General features: G+C 42.6%; 1 protein-coding gene across 1 annotated transcript; it reads left to right on the forward strand.

The window, feature by feature from the left end:
- Positions 1 to 2,709: 2,709 nt before the first annotated feature.
- Positions 2,710 to 16,894, forward strand: LOC147605556 (uncharacterized). Its single transcript, XM_086793476.1, has 6 exons — positions 2,710 to 3,004; positions 15,642 to 15,841; positions 15,944 to 16,084; positions 16,186 to 16,266; positions 16,408 to 16,532; positions 16,672 to 16,894. Exons 1-6 carry the CDS (start codon positions 2,773 to 2,775, stop codon positions 16,718 to 16,720), a joined length of 828 nt encoding a protein of 275 aa, XP_086649602.1. The 5' UTR covers positions 2,710 to 2,772; the 3' UTR covers positions 16,721 to 16,894.
- Positions 16,895 to 21,677: the final 4,783 nt, after the last annotated feature.

Below are 21,677 nucleotides of genomic sequence, written 5' to 3' on the forward strand. Positions count from 1 at the left end.
GATGCTCTTCATAAAAGACACATCTCTGATGGTACATGCTTCTTCTGCACTACCTCCCTGGAGAATAGTCGCATAGGTTCCTTGTGTGTCCATTGGCCAGACATATTTGGACATATCTTTCAACTATCTGGAGATCCATGACATCTGCTACACTAACTCCACATCATTGGGTTTTCAGGCAGCAACACGGCCACCATCCTCAACACTTCGACGTGCTCTTTGATTTCATGGGATTCTAGGGTTTATGGCATAACTAGACGATGAGGAATGCTTTCCTCTTTGATGCTTAGTAGAAGTTCATGGCTGCTACCTTTTGTATGTTCATGGCTGCTACCTTTTGTATGTTGTTTTTTCGTAATTAATATATATTACCCATTACGAAGAGATAGATAGATAGATAGATAGAGAGAGAGAGAGAGAGAGAGAGAGAGAGAGAGAGAGAGAGAGAGAGAGAGAGAGAGAGAGAGAGAGAGAGAGCTCTTGTTATGTGTTGTGCCTCTTGATTGCTTACTTGTGAGTTAGATAGATTGAGGTAGTCTAGCCTTCTTGGGTGTTATTGAGAAACCGTCCACGGTGAGTGACATGTCGACACAGTGGACTTGGAATTAGAGTGACTAACAGAAGTAGCATCTCAGAGCTCAGATTGATGCGAGTAAGAGGTTAGCTAGGGCTAAGTTTCCCACAACATTTTTGCATCTCATTTTAGCCTAGGTTGGAGCGAGAGGTAACAATCTATAATTAGAAACCAAGCTTATGTAATGGAAGCTAGCAATGAGATGTAAATAGCTTGGAATAGCCTTACAAATAAAATGGGCACCTTGAGATGCTTACTCATAGGCATCTAAGTGATAATATAGGTCACTTCTTGAGTATTGAAGAACAACATTCCTAATGTGTAATTGTAGATTAAGGTCAAAAGGGTGAGTCAAGTTAGCAACAATGAGATAACTCAAAATAGCCTAATGATTGGAATGGGCATCTCGAGACACTTGCTCAGGCATCTAAGTGTAGGAAAGGGGAGTGATATATATTGAGTATTGAAGAACACCATTCCTAAGGTGCAACTCTAGATTAAGATCGACAAATGGTAAGGGTGTGTCAAGCTACTCCCTTGTGTGTACCTTTTGCTTTCGCTATATTATACAGACTAGTCTAGATTTTCAAGGTTTTAACCTTAAAGGCTTGCAAAGAGAATCACAGAAGACTAGATTACCTTGATGATATGACATAAATACAACTACTTGTAATAGCAGTAAGTAGAATAGATGTTTAGATGAATAATATATATGTTTACACTCTTCATCAATCACAAAATAGAGAAAAGAGACTTTGAGCTTCTATTCATAAGAGAATTCGGTTTAAAAAGAGTTTGAGACACCCTAGATTCTCCCTTCGATCAATTACTAGAAAAACATAGTTAATAACTATAGGTACATGAATCCTAAGGTGTTTTATGTTCCCTTTATATATGTCTAGGCCCTATTTCCACTGTGTGTATGCAAAGCATGTGTGAAAAATAAACGGATGATATGGGCTTTGTAGTAAACGTAGTAAAGTCATTGCGTCTAGAAAAGTTATTGGGTCTCCTAAGGTATCAACACATGCTAAAGTGTTAAAATCTAAGGAATACGAATTTAACTATTAGCTCTTCTTAGATCTTGCTAGGTCGGTGGTTGGCCTCAATTCCAGTCCTCTTTTGTTAACATTGGCTTCTTAAGTTTGATGGATTGTAGACATGCTCCCACTTTGCTTCTGTTGGTTTGACCACTATTGCTCCTAGTCTTATCTTCACTTTCAACTTTCAAGTGTTGAATCAAATGAGTTATGTGCTCCTTTTCCAAAGATTTAGGGTTCTTTAACAAATTCTTTTTTGGATCCAATCACAAAGGCTTGACCTAATCTTGATGCCGATGTCTTCCCTACCATCTTCCTCCTTCCTCTACTCCTGTCTACCAAGTTCTAGTCACCACACCTCTTAACCATGAGGCTAAGTTAAAACTTTGAGAGGTGGGCTAAAGGTAAGTAAAATCCATAGTTCCTCAATGAACAAAACCATGTATTTGTTTGTGTACATAAAATTACCGGTATTAAAGGAAAGAGATATTGAAGGGGGTGTTCAACCATAAGGTTTAACCTTAAAATATATCTTTGTAAGGTTTACATTTTTGCATTAATTGGGGTGATAGCTTTGATTAATTAATTCATGATGTAAAAAAACACTTAGTGGAAAATCAATGAGATTAAAAAAAAACCATGATGTCATTCATAGATAGTGGGATAAAATCATGACATCATTCACAGATGGTGGTGGGATGACGTCATTCATAGATAGTGGGGATAAGTGTTTATTTTTGCAAGTAGGGTATCCTTTTTCTTAAGAAGGCCTATTTCAAATTTGTTCTTCACTCTGAAGGGCATATTTTTTCTTCACCTTTCAAGAGCCAAACCATGTATTTGTTTGGGTACATAAAATTAGCGGTATGAAAGGAAAGAGAATTGAAGGGGGTGTTCAACCAGAAGGTTTAACCTTACAATATATCTTTGTAAGGTTTACATTTTTGCATTAATGAGGGTGATGGCTGCCATTAATTATTAATTAATTCATCATGTAATGGTATAAATGTAAGCCTTAATGTTACAAAAACACTTGTGGAAAATCATGACGTCACTCTTAGATAGTGGGATTAAAACCATAAAACCGGGAAAAAAAAGCCAATTTGTATAAAATCTACTCTCTTACAGAGCCTAACAGTAAATCCTTCGTGTTCCGCCATGGCTCTTGGACGCAGATCGCGCAACTCCCTGCGCACAGTCACCTCATGGTTCCATCGCCAGCCGACCAAGATCAAGGCGTTCCTCGGCTTTGCCGCTGCCCTCTTCGCCTTGCTCTTTATCAGACTCATGGTCCGCAACCATGACAACCTCTTCATTGCCGCAGAGACCATCCACGCCATCGGAATCGTTGTTCTCATCTTCAAACTGACCAAGGAGAAGACATGCGCAGGTTTTCTTCAGAGCTTGATGCTCTTCCTATGTGCTCTGGGTCAAATCGGATTTAAACAAACATGTATCTAAGGGTTAGGACAGCTCAACCTCCTAAACCCTAACCCTTTTCTATGCTCTAGTACACTGGATGATGTTTAAAATCCAAGCAGGAAACACTCGAGATTTGTTTAGAATTTAAGCAGGAATCACTCTTTTTTAAAGTCAAATTTACATGATGTCAATGTTTTTGGTCACGGTGCTATGGCTCTACGCGTGGTGGTTTCTTTGTGCTTTTATGGAGTATGGAAGGGGGTCTTCCACACTAGCGCTGATGAGGGATGTAAAGCTTCCCCTGGCTGTAAAAGAGTGAGGGATAACAGACAAACAGGTGGCGGACAGCTTATTGTTCCTTGCAGTGATGTGATATACGAGGGGTCACCTCTTCTACATCAGTTTTTTAAGAGGATTGCTGATGTGTACACACCATGTTGATTTATGATCGTATGGCATAGATCCCTCCTCTAATAACCAAAGACGGTTGCACGATTTTTTTTTCCCGACTGCTTTTGGCCCAAGATCCTCCCATAGTTATCGTTTTTAACTGCCTGTAGAGGCGCCCTCCCACCTTGTGGGGTTTTGAACCTAGGTCCTCTTGTGCACACCCTTTGGTTGTACAAGTGACATGGCATCCATAAGCATTAATCCATTTATCCAGGCATTTACAGCATATAACACAGCATGAGCATGTGTTTGGGGCTTCTACATCACCAACAGCTGGTACATAGCATTTAGAGCATTTATCACTTCAGTTTGTGGACTGTGGAGCCAGCCGACAGGTCCTGGTCAGCAGCTGACTGCAGTAGTAGAGCATTTATGGCAGCTGACAGCAGTATTTTAGGCATTTAATGTAGTCGTGGAGTCCTTGACATCTGGCCGACTGCTGTACAGTACCCAGCCAGCATCCAGATTTCAATATATATATAGAAGTGCATCATTACAGTCATGGAGCATCTGAGCATCTTGCATTCTTCTCAGCGTTTTCCCTCCTAGGGAGCAAAGGGAGGCAACAAATCAACAGTTCAGCATCGTCATCAACAGTTCAGTATGTTCAACATTGATTCCAAGGGTGGACCTCAGCATTGGAGACGGGAACAGTCATTCATCATCAGCATTCAGCTTCTCTCTCTCTTCCCGCGATAGATACTCATCTAGGGACAGCATAGATCTATTTATAGATCTTCATTGTAACTCATCCATTTAATATAGCTGCATTGCATTGACACCATTGTCTATCTCTTAAGTATAATTAAGTATAGTTTAGTTTAGCCCAAGGTTGTTTTACTATGATCAATCCCTCGCATGTCACATTGGTATCAGAGCGTTATAGGGTAACCAGTCTTAGTTCATGTTCATTCCAAAGGTCATTCAGTAAGTCAGCATGTTAGGCGCTTCTGCTCAATTAAATCCAGTTCTCAAGATCTTGCAGGCCATCCTTAGGGTTTTCCCCTTAGGCATGCATCAATAACCCATCCATCTGCATTCTTGCATAGCATATAGGGTTACACAGGGCTTGCATCAGCATAATAGTCATCCTAGCAGTTAGTCTAGCATCTCACATTTGCAAGGCATACAAGTTTTACCCATGAGTTTTCTGGGGAAGAATGTCATCCATCATCAAAGGAGTAAATGGAGTTTTGGGCTTCAACTTGGTAGCAGGGGGTTCTCTTCCACATAAGAAGTTTGCAATCCTTGTATCTCCATGTGAAACATTATGAAAGATACATAAAGTATATATGTTCTTGTAAATATTTTTTGTTTTCTTTTTGTAAACATTCTTTTGAGATAAATATTTAGCACCCTTATTATTATATGCATATTTTACATTGGTAGATATTTGATGATATGCAATTGATGTAAAATCTATATGTAGACCTAGTTTAAAAATGTTCTCCACTTAGGTGATATCATGTATTTTTTAACTCCAAGGAACTTATCTAGACTAAGTAGTGTGTGAGAGTCAAACCATGCATCTACTTTTAGTAGGTAACTTTTGGTCCTCAAACTCGAGGTTTAAGGTTTTAGATAACTAAGGTAGAATTACACAACATAGAAGTTAAGATATTGGTTTGATATGTAAATGAGATATAAAATTCTGTTTGAAAATATGGATTATGCTAGAATATGGAACATTGCCTCCACGGACAGGTTAGGGGTGACTCAGTATTTCCAAGCAATTTTAGTAGCATTTGCCATTCAGTTCTCGCAGTGAAGAAGTCTTTGGCTCAAAGAATTCAACTCCTTGCAGTTGACCTCAGTTCCGGTCGAAGAAGTCAAAAGGGGGCAGTGGTTTCAGTGGAGGAGGAACAACAGAGGAGTCGAAAGGTTGTCATGTGTATCACCCAGCAACAATTTAGTAGAGGGGAATGTCACGTGCACACCCTATGGGCGGTACAATACTGATTAATTGCTAAATGATCACACTTACCATCATACTTACTGAAATTTGGTTGACTGCAAATGACGGTAGTTGATGCTGCGGATTGCTGGCTGGTGGCACCTGAGGTGGGGGATGTTGAAGAGAGGTGCTGGTATCTAAGATGAATGGCCTCCTTTTTCCTTTGGTGCTCGAGTAATATACGTTCTCGATCGAGCTCTCGTTGGTGCTCCCGAGCGGCGAGTTCAACCTGACATCGGTCTTCGTCGATCCTGCGTTGGGCTTCCTCATAGTCTTGTCTTTCTGCTTTTTCTTGTTGTTTTCTTGCTTCTGCTTCTGCTTTATCTTCTCTCCTTTGGGCCTCGTCTTCTCTTCTTTGTTGTTCCATGTGAAAGAAGAGGGAGATGTAGTCGGGGCTGCTTTATGCGGAGGAGGACGTGCGGTTGCTGCCTCCAAGAGTTGGAGACGCTCCATGAGCAGGTGGTTCTGAGCTCTAAGAAGAGCTATGGTGTTTGCTGTAGTCGGAAGAGCGAGGTCTCCTTCGGGGGAGACTTCTTCTGGCTGATGGGTACTCTCCTCTCTGTAGACATGACGCTGAAGTCGGTGGTCGTGCCGGAACGCAATCTGACCATCCATGCCCTCACGCTAGGATACGGTGTGTGTGGACAAGCTGAATCTGATACCAATGCAACATGTAACGGAAGTATTCGTATTGGAGGATCTTGTCACACAAATGCTCACACCGTCTTCTGTATCCTGAGATTCGCGAGTTTAGCAATCCACTTTAATGACTTCAAACTTTAAAGAGATATGAGAGAGAGAGATGAGAACTGTACACCGTATGGGGTCCCGAATTACCCACTGAAGGGCCCCCTATCCCGTCACCGAGATAGTATTTGCTTTATTATCCTTAAAGAGGCTGACGGTGTGACTGACGATAAGCCAAACGCAAGACCTCTGAAGACCAAGTGTTGGGCTGAACTGTGCACTGCTGTAGAAGCACCAAAGATGTTCAATCTCGAGCCTATGCACTCTTCCCAATGGAATGAGGGAGGGATGCAAAGCTAGGGCTGAGAGAGGGGCTGTTTGGGACTGTTTGGGACTGCTGTGTTTGCTGATGGAGGGCTGAATGCACAAGCGTTGATGCTCCTCTAGCTGTAGGATGACACGCTTCTCCAAAACGCATAGGGCTGAAATGAATGCAAGGCTGAAGACTGATGCGCCTGAATGCTGATTGCTGAATATGATTGAATGAGTGAATGATTATGCAAGGACTCTATTTATATGAATATGAATGCTGCGTTTTACATTCACCAAGTGGCTGGAGCAAAACGATGATAAGATGAATGTTGAAAACTGTATGGATGCAGAAAACACAAGGTTTACTGATGGTGGCTGAATGCTGAGAATTGCTGCGTTTGCTGATGGAGGGCTGAATGCACAAGCGTTGATGCTCCTCTAGCTTTAGGATGACACGCTTCTGCAAAACGCATAGGGCTGAAGTGAATGCAAGGCTGAAGACTGATGCGCCTGAATGTTGATTGCTGAATAGGATTGAATGAGTGAATGATTATGCAAGGACTCTATTTATATGGACACAAGGAGCCTGGCTCCTGAGCTGGCTGACTACTCATGTCCAACATAAATGCATAAATGATGTGAAAAATGCTAAAAATGACGGGAAAAATACCAAAAAAATCCTAGTAAATATCTTGATAAATACTGGATGATATCTGGGGTTCCTACAATGGTCTAGATGCTATGCATGAATGATGCAATAAGCAGGATGCTTTCTGATGCAAACCCTAAGGTTTCTATTGACTATATATGCATGAATGCGTCTCTTTAAGTGGGTTAAGGGACTTAGACTGACTGACTGACTGACTGACTTGCTATGGCTGAGAATGACCTACGTAGCTCGTGCCTGACTTATCCTGGATTGAGGATTACAATGGGGTCACGGCGTACGACAAATATCATCCTGAATGGTACTAATACTGTTACAATGTTGCACTGATGATGATGAGCCAGTTTGTCACCATGCACTACAGTGCAGAGTGCATGTGATAGGTAGTCTTCAAATGCAGAGTTGATGAGAAAAAGGATTTCGTTCGTCTCAAGGATACCGTGATGAGCGGGCCTATCTTACTCATTCGAGACTTGTAGAACCCGATGAAATAAAGTGAAGCAAATATAAAACACAGATGTAGGCCCAAGTACAAGACTTGTAAATGTTGAAAATTGATGTTTATTGCTGAAATCTGAGCACGAGGGAAGCCCGTAGGTGCTGTACAATGATGAGAAGCAGTAGCAGCTGCTAATGACCTCAGCTGAATGCTGAAATATGAGATGGATTGAGGGAAAGGGAGCTAGCCCTTATATATACTACCTCAGGATGCTGGTCAGCCTGCTACAGGCCGACAACATGGCTGTAGCATAAAATGCTTCATAAAATGCCTAAAAATACCAAAAAAATGATAGAAAAATGCTGAATAATCTCTGCTCAGATATGCCAATGCAAGGCCTCATAAATGGCCAATACAAGCATGAAAAAGATGATGTAGACCCTTTGGAGATGATATAATCCAACACCTCCTCTTCAGTGCCAGAGGGGCGGTCGAATACTAGCACGCTGAAGTAACACCTCCATAGTAGCTCTCGGAAGCGGTTTGGTGAACAGATCAGCCACATTGTCCTTGGTAGAACAATAGGCTAGATGAAGAAGGCCCAACTCGGTCCAGTCACGTACAAAATGATAATGCACTTCAATATGCTTGGATCGTCCCCGTATCACAAGATTCTGTGCTAGAGCAATAGCACTCTGAGAATCCGAGAAAATTGTAAGTGGGGAAGTGTCGGCACAGCACAAATGGTCCAGAATCTGATGAATCCAAAGTGCCTTAGTAGAGGAGAGAAGGTAGGATTTATACTCAGCCTTGGTGGAAGAAGTAGAAACAGTTCTCTGCTTTTGAGACTTCCAAGAAACCAATCCAGAACCGAGCATAAAGCAATATCCAGATGTAGATCTCCGAGTTTCAATACAGCCTGCCCAATCAGAATCTGTGAAGCCAACCAAATCAGCACCACAAGAGTAGGTGATGCCATAATATGAAGTACCTCGAAGATAACGAAGAACTCTCAAAGCTGCCTGCCAATGAGACCTTCGAGTGGCTGATGAGAACTAGCTGAGGATACTCATAGCATAGGAGATGTCTGGATGGGTGTTGGCAAGGTAAAGCAATGAGCCAACAATCTGCCGGTACTCTGTGGAATCCACCAAGGGTGTATCATCCTCCTTGGATAACTTGGCATTGGGATCCATGGGACAAGAGAGTGGTGTACAATCTGACAACCCATAAAGTTTGAGCAGCTTCCTCACATACTTTTGCTGAGAAATGAAGATACAGTCATCTTTCTGTCAAACCTCCAGCCCAAGAAAATAATGTAGAAGGCCAAGATCAGTCATCTCAAATGTCTCTGAAAGCTTGGATTGAACCTGTGTGACCAACCCAGTATCTGAGCCAGAAAGAATGAGGTCATCAACATACAAAACAATGACACAAATATCTCCATCAGAAAGAAGCACATAGAGATTGCTGTCAGCATATGTCCTCTCAAAGCCAAGAGATAACGAGAAGGCATCAATCTTCTGATACCAGGCACGGGGTACCTGTTTGAGACCATAAAGAGCCTTCTGCAGAAGATAAACATGGGTGTCTTGTCCTTGAATCACAAAACCAGGAGGTTGCTCAACATAAACTTCCTCCTCTAGTCTCCATTCAGAAAAGCGGATTTGACATCCATCTGGAACACGGGCCATCAGCCAGAGCCAAAACAATCCTAAAGGTGGTATACTTGGCTGTAGGAGCAAATGTCTTATCAAAGTCTTCACTTGTCTTTTGAGGATATCCTTGTGCAACAAGGCGGGCTTTGTACTTGTCCAAAGTACCATCTGCATGAAACTTGACTTTGAAAATCCATTTCACACCAATAACACGATGATGAGAAGGCCGTGGTACCAAAGACCAAGTGTTATTCCTCTCAATAGAGGCCATCTTCCATGGCTTGCCGCCACTGCGGCTGTGAAAGAGCCTCCTCTGGACTCTCAGGCTCATCAATCTCTTGGAGAGAACTCATGAGAGCATAATTCACTCTGATGAGATGTGGAAGCCCGAGATGAATGGCGAGATCCAAGGGGGTGGTGGTAGAGATCTAGTTATGGAGCTGTGCATCAGTGAGACCAGAATCTCTAAAGAGTTGCTGAATCCACCGAGGTAGGCCAACCTTCCTCTCAAAGCGTGAAGAAGAAGATCCAGCTATAGTAGAGGACTCATCCGATGCTGCTGGAAGTGGTGATGAGGTAAGCACTAGTGAGGGTAGTCCCGGAGTCAAAGTAGTACTCGTAGAGGGACTGGGAGTTGCAGGAGTTGATGCAACGGGAACGGGTGACTATAAAGGAGCAGCTGGCACCGGGGTTGCAGCAGGGGGAGGAGGAGGAGCTGGATGTGGAAGAGGTAAAAGATCACTAGCATCTGTCGGAAATGGATCATCCAGAAAGTCGGAAGATGCATCAGGTCGAGAGGAATCAATGCCAAACAAGCTCTCATCAAATCGAGCATCACGGGAAATGATGATGTCATCAACCTCTGGATCCCAGAAGCGGTACCCTTTGGATCTCAGACTGTAGCCTGTGAAGATCATCCTCTTTGACTTCGGGGCGAGTGTGGTCCTTTTCTTATCTGGGACATGCACATAAGCAACACAGCCGAAAACACGAAGATGAGATATAGAAGGCTTGTGTCCTGTAAAGGCCTCCTCGGGAGTCATCCCCTCACTCGCTTTTGTGAGAGAGTGGTTAATGAGATAAACTGAGGTAGCCACAGCTTCACCCCAAAAAGCAGGAGGGAGACCTGCATGATGCAACAAAGCACGAGCCATCTCTTTGACGGTCCGGTTCTTTCGTTCCACAACTCCATTCTGCTCAGGAGTATAAGAAACTGAAGTCTATCGGTGAATGTCCTTCGAAGCAAGGAAGTCATCAAATGGTACAAACTCGCCACCATTATCAGTCCAGAGGAATGAAACTCTACCCCCAAATTGATTTTCCACCATCGCTATCCAAGTCCTCAAACTAGCAAAAGCATCTGACTTGCGAGCCAGAAAACATACCCAAACTTTGCGAGCGAAATCATCCACAAGAAGAAGAAAATATCGAGCCCCGCCAAGAGACTCAACCTCCATAGGTTCTGCAAGATCTGCATGTATAAGCTCCAGTCTTCGGGTTGCTCGATGAGTGGCCTCCTCTGGAAATGCATCTCGATGATGCTTGCCCATCATGCAGGATGAGCAGATGCGTGAGAGAGAACTGAGCTGAGGTAGTCCGCTGACAACCTGCTTAGAATGGAACTTTTGTAAGGCAGCAATGGGTACATGACCGAAGCGAGAATGCCACAAAGAAGTATCTGCCTTAGAAACCAAAGCCAGAACGGGTGAGAAAAGCTGATGAATATGGGAATCAGTGTGAGGGATCTGGGAAGAAAAATTGGTGATCTTGTAGAGACTCCCATCATGGACTCCATTGGCAACAACTGAGAGAGTCTTCGTGTCGATTACTTCGATGACCTCATCATCAAAGTACACACCAAGTCCCTTCTGAGAAGCTTTGTATAGTGAAAACAGATTTTTGGAAATTCGTGGTACATGTAGAACATCATGTAAGGTGGCAGAGGAACCCAAAGAAACATTACCAACATCGGTGATAGAAAGCGAAGAATTGTTGCCGATATGAACTGAAGAAGAGATAGTCTGGTAGTCCTCTAAGATATGGGCCTGATTGGTCATGTGGGCAGAAGCACCACTATCACCAACCCATTCCACCGCTTTAGGTGTGACACTAAACTCTTCAGGAGAAGTCATATCTGTGATCACGAGGAATGAATCCTTTGAAGAAGTGGATGTATCTGTGACTACCATGTATGCAACTTTGGCAGATCCCTCCTCTGAAACTTTGCCTTTATCTTTGGTGTTGTCCTTGTCAGATGCTTTAGAAGCATCCTAGGCTTTATACTTGGGCTTTTGCTACTCGAGAATCATCACGACGAGCAAAGCAGCGAGCCTCAGTATGACCTGTCCTGCCACAATAATCACATTCATTGCTTTTGTCCTTGGATTCCTTAGAATCCTGTTTACCCTTTTCCGCCTTCGCCTTTGTTGTTGTTGTTGTTGCTGCTGTTGTTGTTGGAGTTCCCTTTTCCGCCTTTGCCTTTGCCCTTGTTAGAGGCAACAAAAGCAGACTCCGACTTGCCTTTTCCGCGAAGCATGCACTTGTCGTGGAGATAACTCATGACTTCCTCAAAAGGGGGGAGAGGATCATGGAAATAAATATTATCCCTGAAAGAATCAAAGGAAGCAGGCAACTTACCAAGAAGTTTATGGATGGGATTGTTGATGGTGCTCCCGTACTCCTCGAGTTGCAACTTGATACGGGAAAACTCTCTGATCTGTTCAATTAGGTTATCTGACTCAGTGATGGTAAGCTTCTCCAAATCCTGACTCCCATTTGGCAATCTTCAATGTCGAAACTCTCCCATACCTCCTTTGGATCTCTGTCCACATCTAATGAGCATTACTCCGAGAGGAGACAAATTGTGCCTGTACGGATGGAGTCATGCTATGGATGATGATAAGATGAGCCCGAGCATCTAGTATGCTTCTCAAAGCAGGGTCCACCAAGTGAGGTGTGGAGATAGCCATCCACACACCGGCTCCTTCCAACAACAACTGAGTGTAGAAAGACCAAGTATGATAGTTGGTTGCGGAAAGCTTCATGGAGTCATTGACTTGGGGAGGATTGTAGGATGGTATGTGGGTAGGGGTGGGAGCAAGACCTGGATGAGAGAAACTCAGAGAGGAAAGATTGGGAGTGCTGGAGAATCAACAGGAGAAGGAGCAACAGCAGAGAAATCTCGTGAAGCCATGTCCTCTGACAAGAAACCTTCTCTGAAGAAAAGGGGCTGAAAAAAATCAGCAAGTCCTCTCAGGCTGTGCACAGCAAGAAGAAAGGGAGCGAGGGTGGAAAATTGAAAGGAGAGGAAGAAGATATCTCCAAAATGTAGTTCCTTGTCCTCAGCACTAAGAAGAGGGCTTCAACAATCAGAAAAATCAGCAATCTTTGTTGAAAATTCAGAAATACAACAGTCCCAAGTGTCAGATGAAGAAAACACAGCACTCTTGAGGAAGCCTCTGCTCCCGGAAGAAAACGCAGCACCTTCTACGCTGAAACCTGCAGAAAACGCAGCAAACTGTCGAAGCCTCTGCTCCAAAACAAAAAACGCAGCTTTCTTCTGCTCACAGGTCAGCGTTTTTCTTTGATACCATGAAAGAAAGTGAAGCAAATATCAAACATAGATGTAGGCCCGGGTACAAGACCTGTAAATGCTGGAAACTGATGTTTATTGCTGAAATCTGAGCATGAGGGAAGCCCGTAGGTGCTGTACAATGATGAGAAGCAGTAGCAGCTGCCAATGACCTCAACTGAATGCTAAAATATGAGATGGACTGAGGGAAAGGGAGCCAGCCCTTATATACTACCTCAGGATGCTGGTCGGCTAGTTGTAGCAGGCCGACAGCATGGCTGTAGCATTAAATGCTACATAAAATGCCTAAAAATACCAAAAAATGGTAGAAAAATGTTGAATAATCTCTGCTAAGATATGCCAATGCGGGGCCTCATAAATGGCCAATACAAGCATGAAAAAGATGATGTAGAGCCTTTGGAGATGATATAATCCAACACTCCATGGTTGTGAAGAATCCTCCGATGGCATTCCCTCACTAGAATTGGCCGGACTCGTCAAATGAGTCAATACAACTAGCACTGACTCCTCATACACTTGGAGTTGTGTGAACACCTTTCTGTGTGGAGTGTGATGCATCCGGAAGTTGCATTGGGGCTGTCCTAAATCAAGAAGAACATGCCATAGCTTATGAAAGCCGTCGTTTGCATGATGCAGATCTTTCTTTGGGCGTTTATGAGGAGTTGTTGGCTGTGATTCATGCCTTGACTATTTGGAAACCCTACCTTCTTGGGGTTGATTTTATGGTCAAGCAAGCATCAAAGCCTAAGGTACTTCTTGACACAAACAAAGCTTTCGGAGAAGAATATGAGGATGGCAAACTTCTTATGTATGTTTCATTTTTAGATTATGCACACTCCAGGAAAGAAAAATGTGGTGGCAGATGTAGGCACTTGGGTCCACGCACTGGCCACAATACCTGGCCTCTTGTAAAGCAACACGAGATTGAGGGACCACTTGGGTGGCCAAATGGTGACAATGGGGGGCATCCTTCCGTTCGCATTCGAGCCCACTTGGAGAGACTTTGCCCATCTCGGACTGCCACTATTCCCCCCCTTGAAGATCTGCTGTGCCATGGAGAGTCTGGCAGTGGCACGACACCTGGTCTTTTAGGCATGAGGATTGTCTAATGGAATATTTACTAGCTTGGAGGTGCCTTTTGCAAAAGGCACAAATTGATCAACAAGAAGGAGCTCCACAGCTTTCGTGGGGGAACTGTTGATATTGTCATGATCCAGGACCACCACCTCTAGCGGCATGCAGCACTGTGTGAAGCTTCTTCCCGGGCAGGAGCCAGACTTACTGGTTAGCAGCTTTCGAGCCCCTCGGGAACCAAGATGGAGCTCCACAGCTTTCGTGGGGGAACTGTTGATGTTCTCATGATCCAGGACCACCACCTCTAGCGGCATGCAGCACTGTATGAAGCTTCTTCCCGGGCAGGAGCCAGACTTACTGGTTAGCAGCTTTCGAGCCCCTCGGGAACCAAGGCAGAGTAGCCTAAGAAAAAAAACGGCTGAAAAAGAACGTTTCATACGTATAAAACATTTCTTACACGTTTTGTACAGTTTCAACAGCCACCATCAGAAAAGGTATCTTCCATTCTAGATGAAGGAGAATGTCCATATGGCACCCTGCTCTGCTGTGCATTACGGTCTGCTGCAGAGGTGCGCCCAGTAGACACCTCTTTCTGCCCTGTGTTTTGCGTCAGGAAGTTGCCTGCAAGGCTGCATGTGCGTTAATGGTTGATTGCTGTCCATGACCTGGCCACCCCTTGCTTGCTTGCTTTTGATGCTCCAGATGACCCACAGGGCTGAGGAAGCGAGACACTTGAGAGCTATGCACAAGATGAGTCCCCAAAGCCTCTATAAATACGGCTTCATGGCTGGTCTAGGGTTGGCAAAAGCATTCTGTGGAAAGGTGTGCCTAGGGCACACTTCCACATGACACTTTTTATGCCCCCTAGAGATGGGCAGACTACTTTTGGGTTCACCCACATCCGCTTGACGGAACATTATCCAATGCCCCTTTTTGGTCCTTTACTCACGGATGCCATGGGCTGTCCACAGCGACCATGGCCCTAAACTGACCATTGCTAGTGACCACATGACAAAGTGGCTTGGCCTGACACATTTGTCTGGGACTTGGACAAAGACTTAACACCTGACTTGGCCTTCCGAGACACCCGACCATGGGGTCTAATAAGTGTCCGATCTGGCCTGTGCAATGATTACATCTTGCAGGAAGGGTTACCTAGACTCCCTAATGACTGAGATGATGTCTTGCGACTTGTCCCTTGGACTAGGGCGCTCTTGGCCCATCAGAAAAGGTTGATGGGCCATCCTCTGTCCTAGATGAAGGAGAATGTCCATGTAGCACCCTAGGACAGATGGTGCACGTGACAATTGTAGTGTGGTTTTGTGCTTCTCAACAAGGGATTGGGCATGTGGAGGTTGCAATACTTGCAATTTTCAATCAACCCATAATTTTCTCCCATAGGTTATGGCTCTTGTATATAAGTGGTGACAAATTAGGGGTGCGCATCCCCAAGGTCCCGTAGGAGCCCAATCTTAACTGAGTGAACGGTCTGAGAAGGTTGTGCGAGCCTCGATCCACACCAATAGGTGGCTAATATTTCTTTACAAGCCTCGGTAACCTTGGTTGAGGTACAGTCGAACCATATCTAAGAATTTGCCTACATCTGAGTACTAAAGGTTTGGAAAAGCCTACACAGGAAACTGCTGTGGGTATGGGACCATACACAGATTTGCAACCAGATCAGTTTTGTGCGTTCTGCCTTTAATAAGATGTCTTGCTAAGTGGTTGTAAAAGGAATGGGATACTTATTGGTGCTTGCACATGCTATGCAGGGTTGTCTTTGAAGTCACAGGAGTTGACAGCACTATTTTTAGCTGCTCGGCTGTACTGCAGTCTTGTGATGGAATATGATATCCATACCCTCTTGGACACAGCGACATTGGTCACTACATGCTGGGTGATTTATACCATACGTTATAAGCTGAAGTCTACTTACTTGTCAGGCCTGGATAACTTCTCTATCTATATAGTGGTAGGTAGGACGTCAATATTTGGGAAGGCATGCTCGAGCTCTATTTCTGATCACGTAAAAAGTTCTGAGTCACGACTCTTAACCGGTGATATTTTTTTGCAGGTGATACCTTGTGCTGCACTCGCTCTCGTTGTCCACCCCACCACAAGGCATTGGATTGTAAATAGGATCCTCTGGGCTTTTTGTGTCTACTTGGAGGCTGTGTCAGTCCTGCCGCAGCTTCGAATCATGCAGAACACCAAGGTTATTTGCATTTGCTGATAGCTCACACTATGCTATGTTATTTTTGTTTGTGCATTGGCGCTTCAAGCTAAGGGAGGAATTATTGCTTACTGTTGCTGCAGGTCATTGAGCCCTTTACTGCACACTATGTTTTTGCTTTGGGAGTGGCAAGATTCTTGAGCTGTGTTCACTGGATTTTCCAGGTAAAGGTTTTTTCTTGACTACCTTTTATGCAACTGATGCTATGGACATTGAGAGCATGTTTCTGCATTTGCATGTGGACTCGATGGTGATTAAAGCCCTTGTACCGCTACAGAGGTTCATTCTTCTTGCGTTGTTTGCAGGTCTTGGATAGCCGTGGCTATCTTTTGGTAGCTTTGGGGCGTGGCTTATGGCCGGCATCAGTACTTCTGTCAGAAGTTGTTCAGACATTTATCCTGGCAGATTTTTGCTACTACTATGTGAAGAGGTTAGTTATGAAGACTGCATCCTTTTGTGTCCACGGTTATGCTTGCATGCAATAAACTTGCTCATGTCAAAATGCATGTGCACCTTTTTTTCTGTGGTTGTGGTTGTGCCTGACTTGCCAAATATGTTTTCCTGAACAGTGTGATAGAAGGTCAGTCGGTTATGCGATTGCCAACAGGAGTTGTGTAGTACCATGAGCTTTTAGGAGAAAATGTGGCATGTTGCAACGAGCTGTTGAAGGCATGTTTGGGCTTCCTTTGACATGTGACACACCGGTTTTGTACATATGCAAACATGTGAAGGTGTTCATAGCATCATCTTATAACGACAGATAGTAGTTAATTTATTGTGAGTCTCCCTTTTTGTTATGGCCCATAACAAAACAAAATATGGGTATATAGTTCTTACTCAATAAATTGTGACCAAGGCCTTGTTTAGTAAACAAAAAATTAAACTAGTTTTAGTGAATGTGTAATCATCCAAAGTGCAATTTCTAAGAGCTCGGGAGGATCAAAGGAAGTGACAAAAGTCATGATCAAATGATGAGATTGATTAACACTTAATTAAGATATTAGCAAGATAATAAAATCTAAATCATAATAATCTATTCAAGAATCCTCACACTTTAGTGAGCTCAAGGTATGTCAATTTACAGCTTCTCATGGAAGCATCTGCACTCTCCATAATTCGCTCTATTTCACCAATCACTCCATTGCTCCATATATTAGAGCATGTTTTGTTCCTAAAATAAACACAATCCAAAAACATTTCAAAAATATCAAAACGTGTTTTGTTTTTAAAAATATGCCACGATTTCATGGTTTAGAGAGAGAGAGAGAGAGAGAGAGAGAGAGAGAGAGGCTTATGTATTGTGAGATTTTCTCACTATGTTGAAAAAATGTAAGAATGTTACTTAAGACTCTCCCTCAAGGTGAAGAGATTGTGGGTAACAATAATAGGTAAAAGCAAGCATAGCCTTTCAATCATGAACTCACAACAAAAGCCATGACAATGCAAGAAATTTAGAAAGAATCATATGAATTTTACTATTAATTGATATGCTTGGCCATATTGAATTTTTATTGTCAATTGAATTATAATGGATATTGTTTAGAAAACTATGCTCAAAAATCGATCACCACGGATAAGCTTGTGGTGTTATGATTTAAAAAAAACTCCATACACTTTGAACACATTAGTGAGTGAACTTTCCTCATTTTCTTCAATCTCAATAAGATCTAGTTAAAGACAAAAAAATCTTAAAAAGGGACAAATTGCTTCTCTCTATAAGGAATATTCAATATAAAAGATTCATGTACAATGCTAGTACGCACGGTTCAATATATTTTCTCACAACCTACACTATTGAAAAAAGCAAGTGATGTTGGGTGAATGTTAGGAGCAATGATGTATGAGTTGTATTATTCAGAGTAAGGTTCAAAGGCTCAAGAGGAGCCCAAGTATGAAGATGTATGTGGAATGTCTAGCCCAAATGGAGGGCAAAAAAGGTGCCTAGAAGAAGATGAGAAAACCAAGTGGGTGCTCACTTCAAGGGAGGTGATCTTGAAATATACGTAGCATTAGGGGATGGCTTAATCAAGCTTAGGATTCACAATTAGTGGCTATTGGAGATGTACATAAGCCTATATAAAGGTTCTCTATCTAATGGAATATCATATGAGCTTTTTACTAAATCACTTGGCTTATCATTATGCTCTAGTTTTGTCATTAGTCTTAATCATCTTATTACATGTTGATGCTAACCCATTTCTAAACACCCTAATCCTCGCTAGGTATAAAATTCAACTTTGTATCAAAGACAACCATCATCCCTTAATCATGTATGCATCCTAGGGTAATCTCGGTTAGAAAAATCATTAGCATCACTAATTAGCCATTAAACCTATGTTTTCCCTCTTTACCCAAGCTCCAAAATCATCAAGAATCAAAGTGTTTTGGCTCATCTATTGTAAGAAGGCATCATTTGGAGAAACTACATCAACTCAAGAGGCTACAAGGCATCTAAGGGGGAGTGAAGAGATAACCATCCAAAAAGCTCCCATCGGAGGCATGGCAACGATTTCCAGTAGGTAACATGTAAAAAAAAAACATCATCTTTTCATCAAATCTTGTAAATTTTTGAGTCATGGGTTCATCATATAGCATGTGGAGAATGTACATGTTTATTTGTTGAGCACAAATAATAAGTATTTGAGCTTTAATCTTCAAATCATTCTCTAGTTTGTTACCTAAAAATTACCTCTATTAACATTGTGACTAGTGCTAATCACAATCAACTTTCTAAGCCATTAAGGGTGTAACTCCACCATTGGGTTGTTGCTAAAGCCTTGTGCATCATCAAATACATTTTAGCCCTTGGTTTGGTACTTTAATTTGCTCTCCCAAGATAGACTATTCTTTGGTTTTACAGTTATTAAAAATGGAGAGAGTTAATTATATAAAGTGCAGCTCTCTATGGAGAGACGGAAGACTCTCTCACTTGTAGCATGAGTAGTATGATCCGTGTGTAGCTCAATCCAATGGGATTTGCATCCCTTTCGGAGCTAGGGATTCAACCCGTACACCGGTGCACAAAAGCTTATCCCTTTCGGGAGAGAATACTATGAACACCAACTCCACCATTGGGTTGTTGCTAAAGCCTTGTGCATCATCAAATACATTTTAGCCCTTGGTTTGGTACTTTAATTTGCTCTCCCAAGATAGACTATTCTTTGGTTTTACAGTTATTAAAAATGGAGAGAGTTAATTATATAAAGTGCAGCTCTCTATGGAGAGACGGAAGACTCTCTCACTTGTAGCATGAGTAGTATGATCCGTGTGTAGCTCAATCCAATGGGATTTGCATCCCTTTCGGAGCTAGGGATTCAACCCGTACCGGTGCACAAAAGCTTATCCCTTGCGGGAGAGAATACTATGAACACCACTACCTTGACATAGACTTTACTCACAAGCTCAATCTTGCCATAGCTCATTCACTCATTATCCCACTCATTCATGCATCCAATACAAGAAGAAAGCTAAGCTAATTCATACACAAGCTCAAAGCATACTTCATTCTCAAACACTTACTTCCCTAGCATGCACACAAACCTTGAAGCTTAATGGAACTTGAAATAAACATGTATTCTCAATCACTACTCAAGCAATGCCTTGCTCATGGATAAGCTACAAGCTATGGAGAAGCTTAAGCTTGAATCCACTACCACACAAAGCCTAATAGAGAGTCCACAAGCATCAACAAGGAAGCATACACACTAGAGAATAGAAATGAGAAGAGAGAAAAAAACATCATCTCATTGCATTGAATTAGAAGAGCATTGCTCATACAATAGTGTAGATGGGGAGAGAGAAGAGCTTGCACCTCTATGAACAAGAGGGAGAGCTAGTCTCAAGAGAGCTCAAACATGAGTTTAGTCCAATGTGTCCTTAAGCTCTATGAACAAGAGGGAGAGCTAGTCTCAAGAGAGCTCAAACATGAGTTTAGTCCAATGTGTCCTTAAGCTCTCAAATGAGCCACTTTTTATACTAAAACTCCTAAAACTCCCAAAACTTCCCATGTGGGATTATTCTTAAGCCCACTCCCACACTCATCTACAACTTGGAACTCTTTACAAGAGCCCTAAATAAGAATGTCAAGTCTCTTGTTTTCTTGCTTGCATCTTTGTGTTGGATCCTTGCATTGATCACCACTCGTCACGCAACACTCCCCCCTTCCTATTTTGCGCACGTCCTCGAGCGCGGTAGAAGCAAAAGCTGCAAAAAACAATGGATACAAGTAAAGCCTTTTATTGAAAGAAAAAAAAAACCAGCAATGACAATCTCACACGTGAGCATACTAGTGAAAGGCTGATTAGAGTTTTAAAGAGTGCTAAAAGAGGTGAGTAAAGACTAGTCAAAGTGAGACTAGGTGGTAGATAGTGCTATGCAAAGGCAAGTGTGCTTGTACATCGCAGGTTATGACCGCAGTCTCAATGTTCTACAATTGTTTAAGTTATTCCTACGTGGCAACCCGACTCCTAAATATGAGCAATGGTGATTGGACCCTTTTTTTTTTGGTGTGTGTGTGTAAAAGTTGAATAACGAGGAAGGTTCCATCCCAATGAGACACAAGCAATGGCCAAGAGACCTCCGCCAAGAGAATCTAAAGGCCGCTAAGTATCTCAAGGGCGACAGACCCTTTTCTTTCTTTTTGACATAAGGAGTACCCCATGAAGATGAGGGCATTGGTCTCGAGGGCCCCAGAGTCCTACCAGCATCCATCAAGGCGATAGAGTCCTTGAAGGTCTTTCTTAACCTTTTAGATGTCAGTGTTCACCCCATGGAAACCAAGGCATCGGCCCCAAGGTGCTAAGACAACCCCAGGTCCTACCAAGCATTCCACATGGCTGTAGACACGTCATGTCTCGATTCACTTGTATATATTTTTTAGGACATGATTTTCGTAAATTTTTTATTAATCCTAGCACCCAGCCCAAGAGGTAGCTACCACTAGGGATAACTAATATACTTCGAGAGCATAAGAACTTGGCATACTCCATTGGTATATATCCTACACCGTCTTCAAATAGATATACCTTCTACTAAGTCCTCTAAGAATCTAGAAATCACTCACCACATTTTAACAACTAATTTAAAACTTAAACCAGCCAACTGTGTGTGAACATGCAAACAATATATCCAAAAGTTAAAAGCACATAAAGAACAAAAGATTATGATTTGAATACACCTGTTGTAGTGCTCGTTGATGTTGTGCGTTTGCATTGATGCATTGCTGATGTTGTGCAGATTGCTTCTCTTTGCTCTTTGTAGGCATTGCATGTCTCCCCCCTTCCTAATTTGTGTGCACGGTAGGTGGACTATTGGGGCGTGTTTGTATGCTCTTGTTTAGCTGAGATCTTTGCAAAATGTTTATTAACAAACAAGAAAAGAAAAGAAAGGAATAAAATTTGTTATTGGTGCCAATCACCGAATATAGCCGAGGGAAAAAACCCAGTGGGAGAAAAGTGCCCTGGCTTGTTGATCTTATTGTGGAGTTGATAAGTTTACCCTTGTACTCGTGGTGGATCCATGTCCACTTCTGTTGGAAAGATTGTATCAATCACTTCAGGATGTAAGGACAACCCTG

The sequence above is a fragment of the Cibotium barometz genome, chromosome 59, assembly GCF_041138505.1.
Source record: "Cibotium barometz isolate CiBa-2024 chromosome 59, ASM4113850v1, whole genome shotgun sequence".
NCBI lineage: Eukaryota > Viridiplantae > Streptophyta > Polypodiopsida > Cyatheales > Cibotiaceae > Cibotium > Cibotium barometz.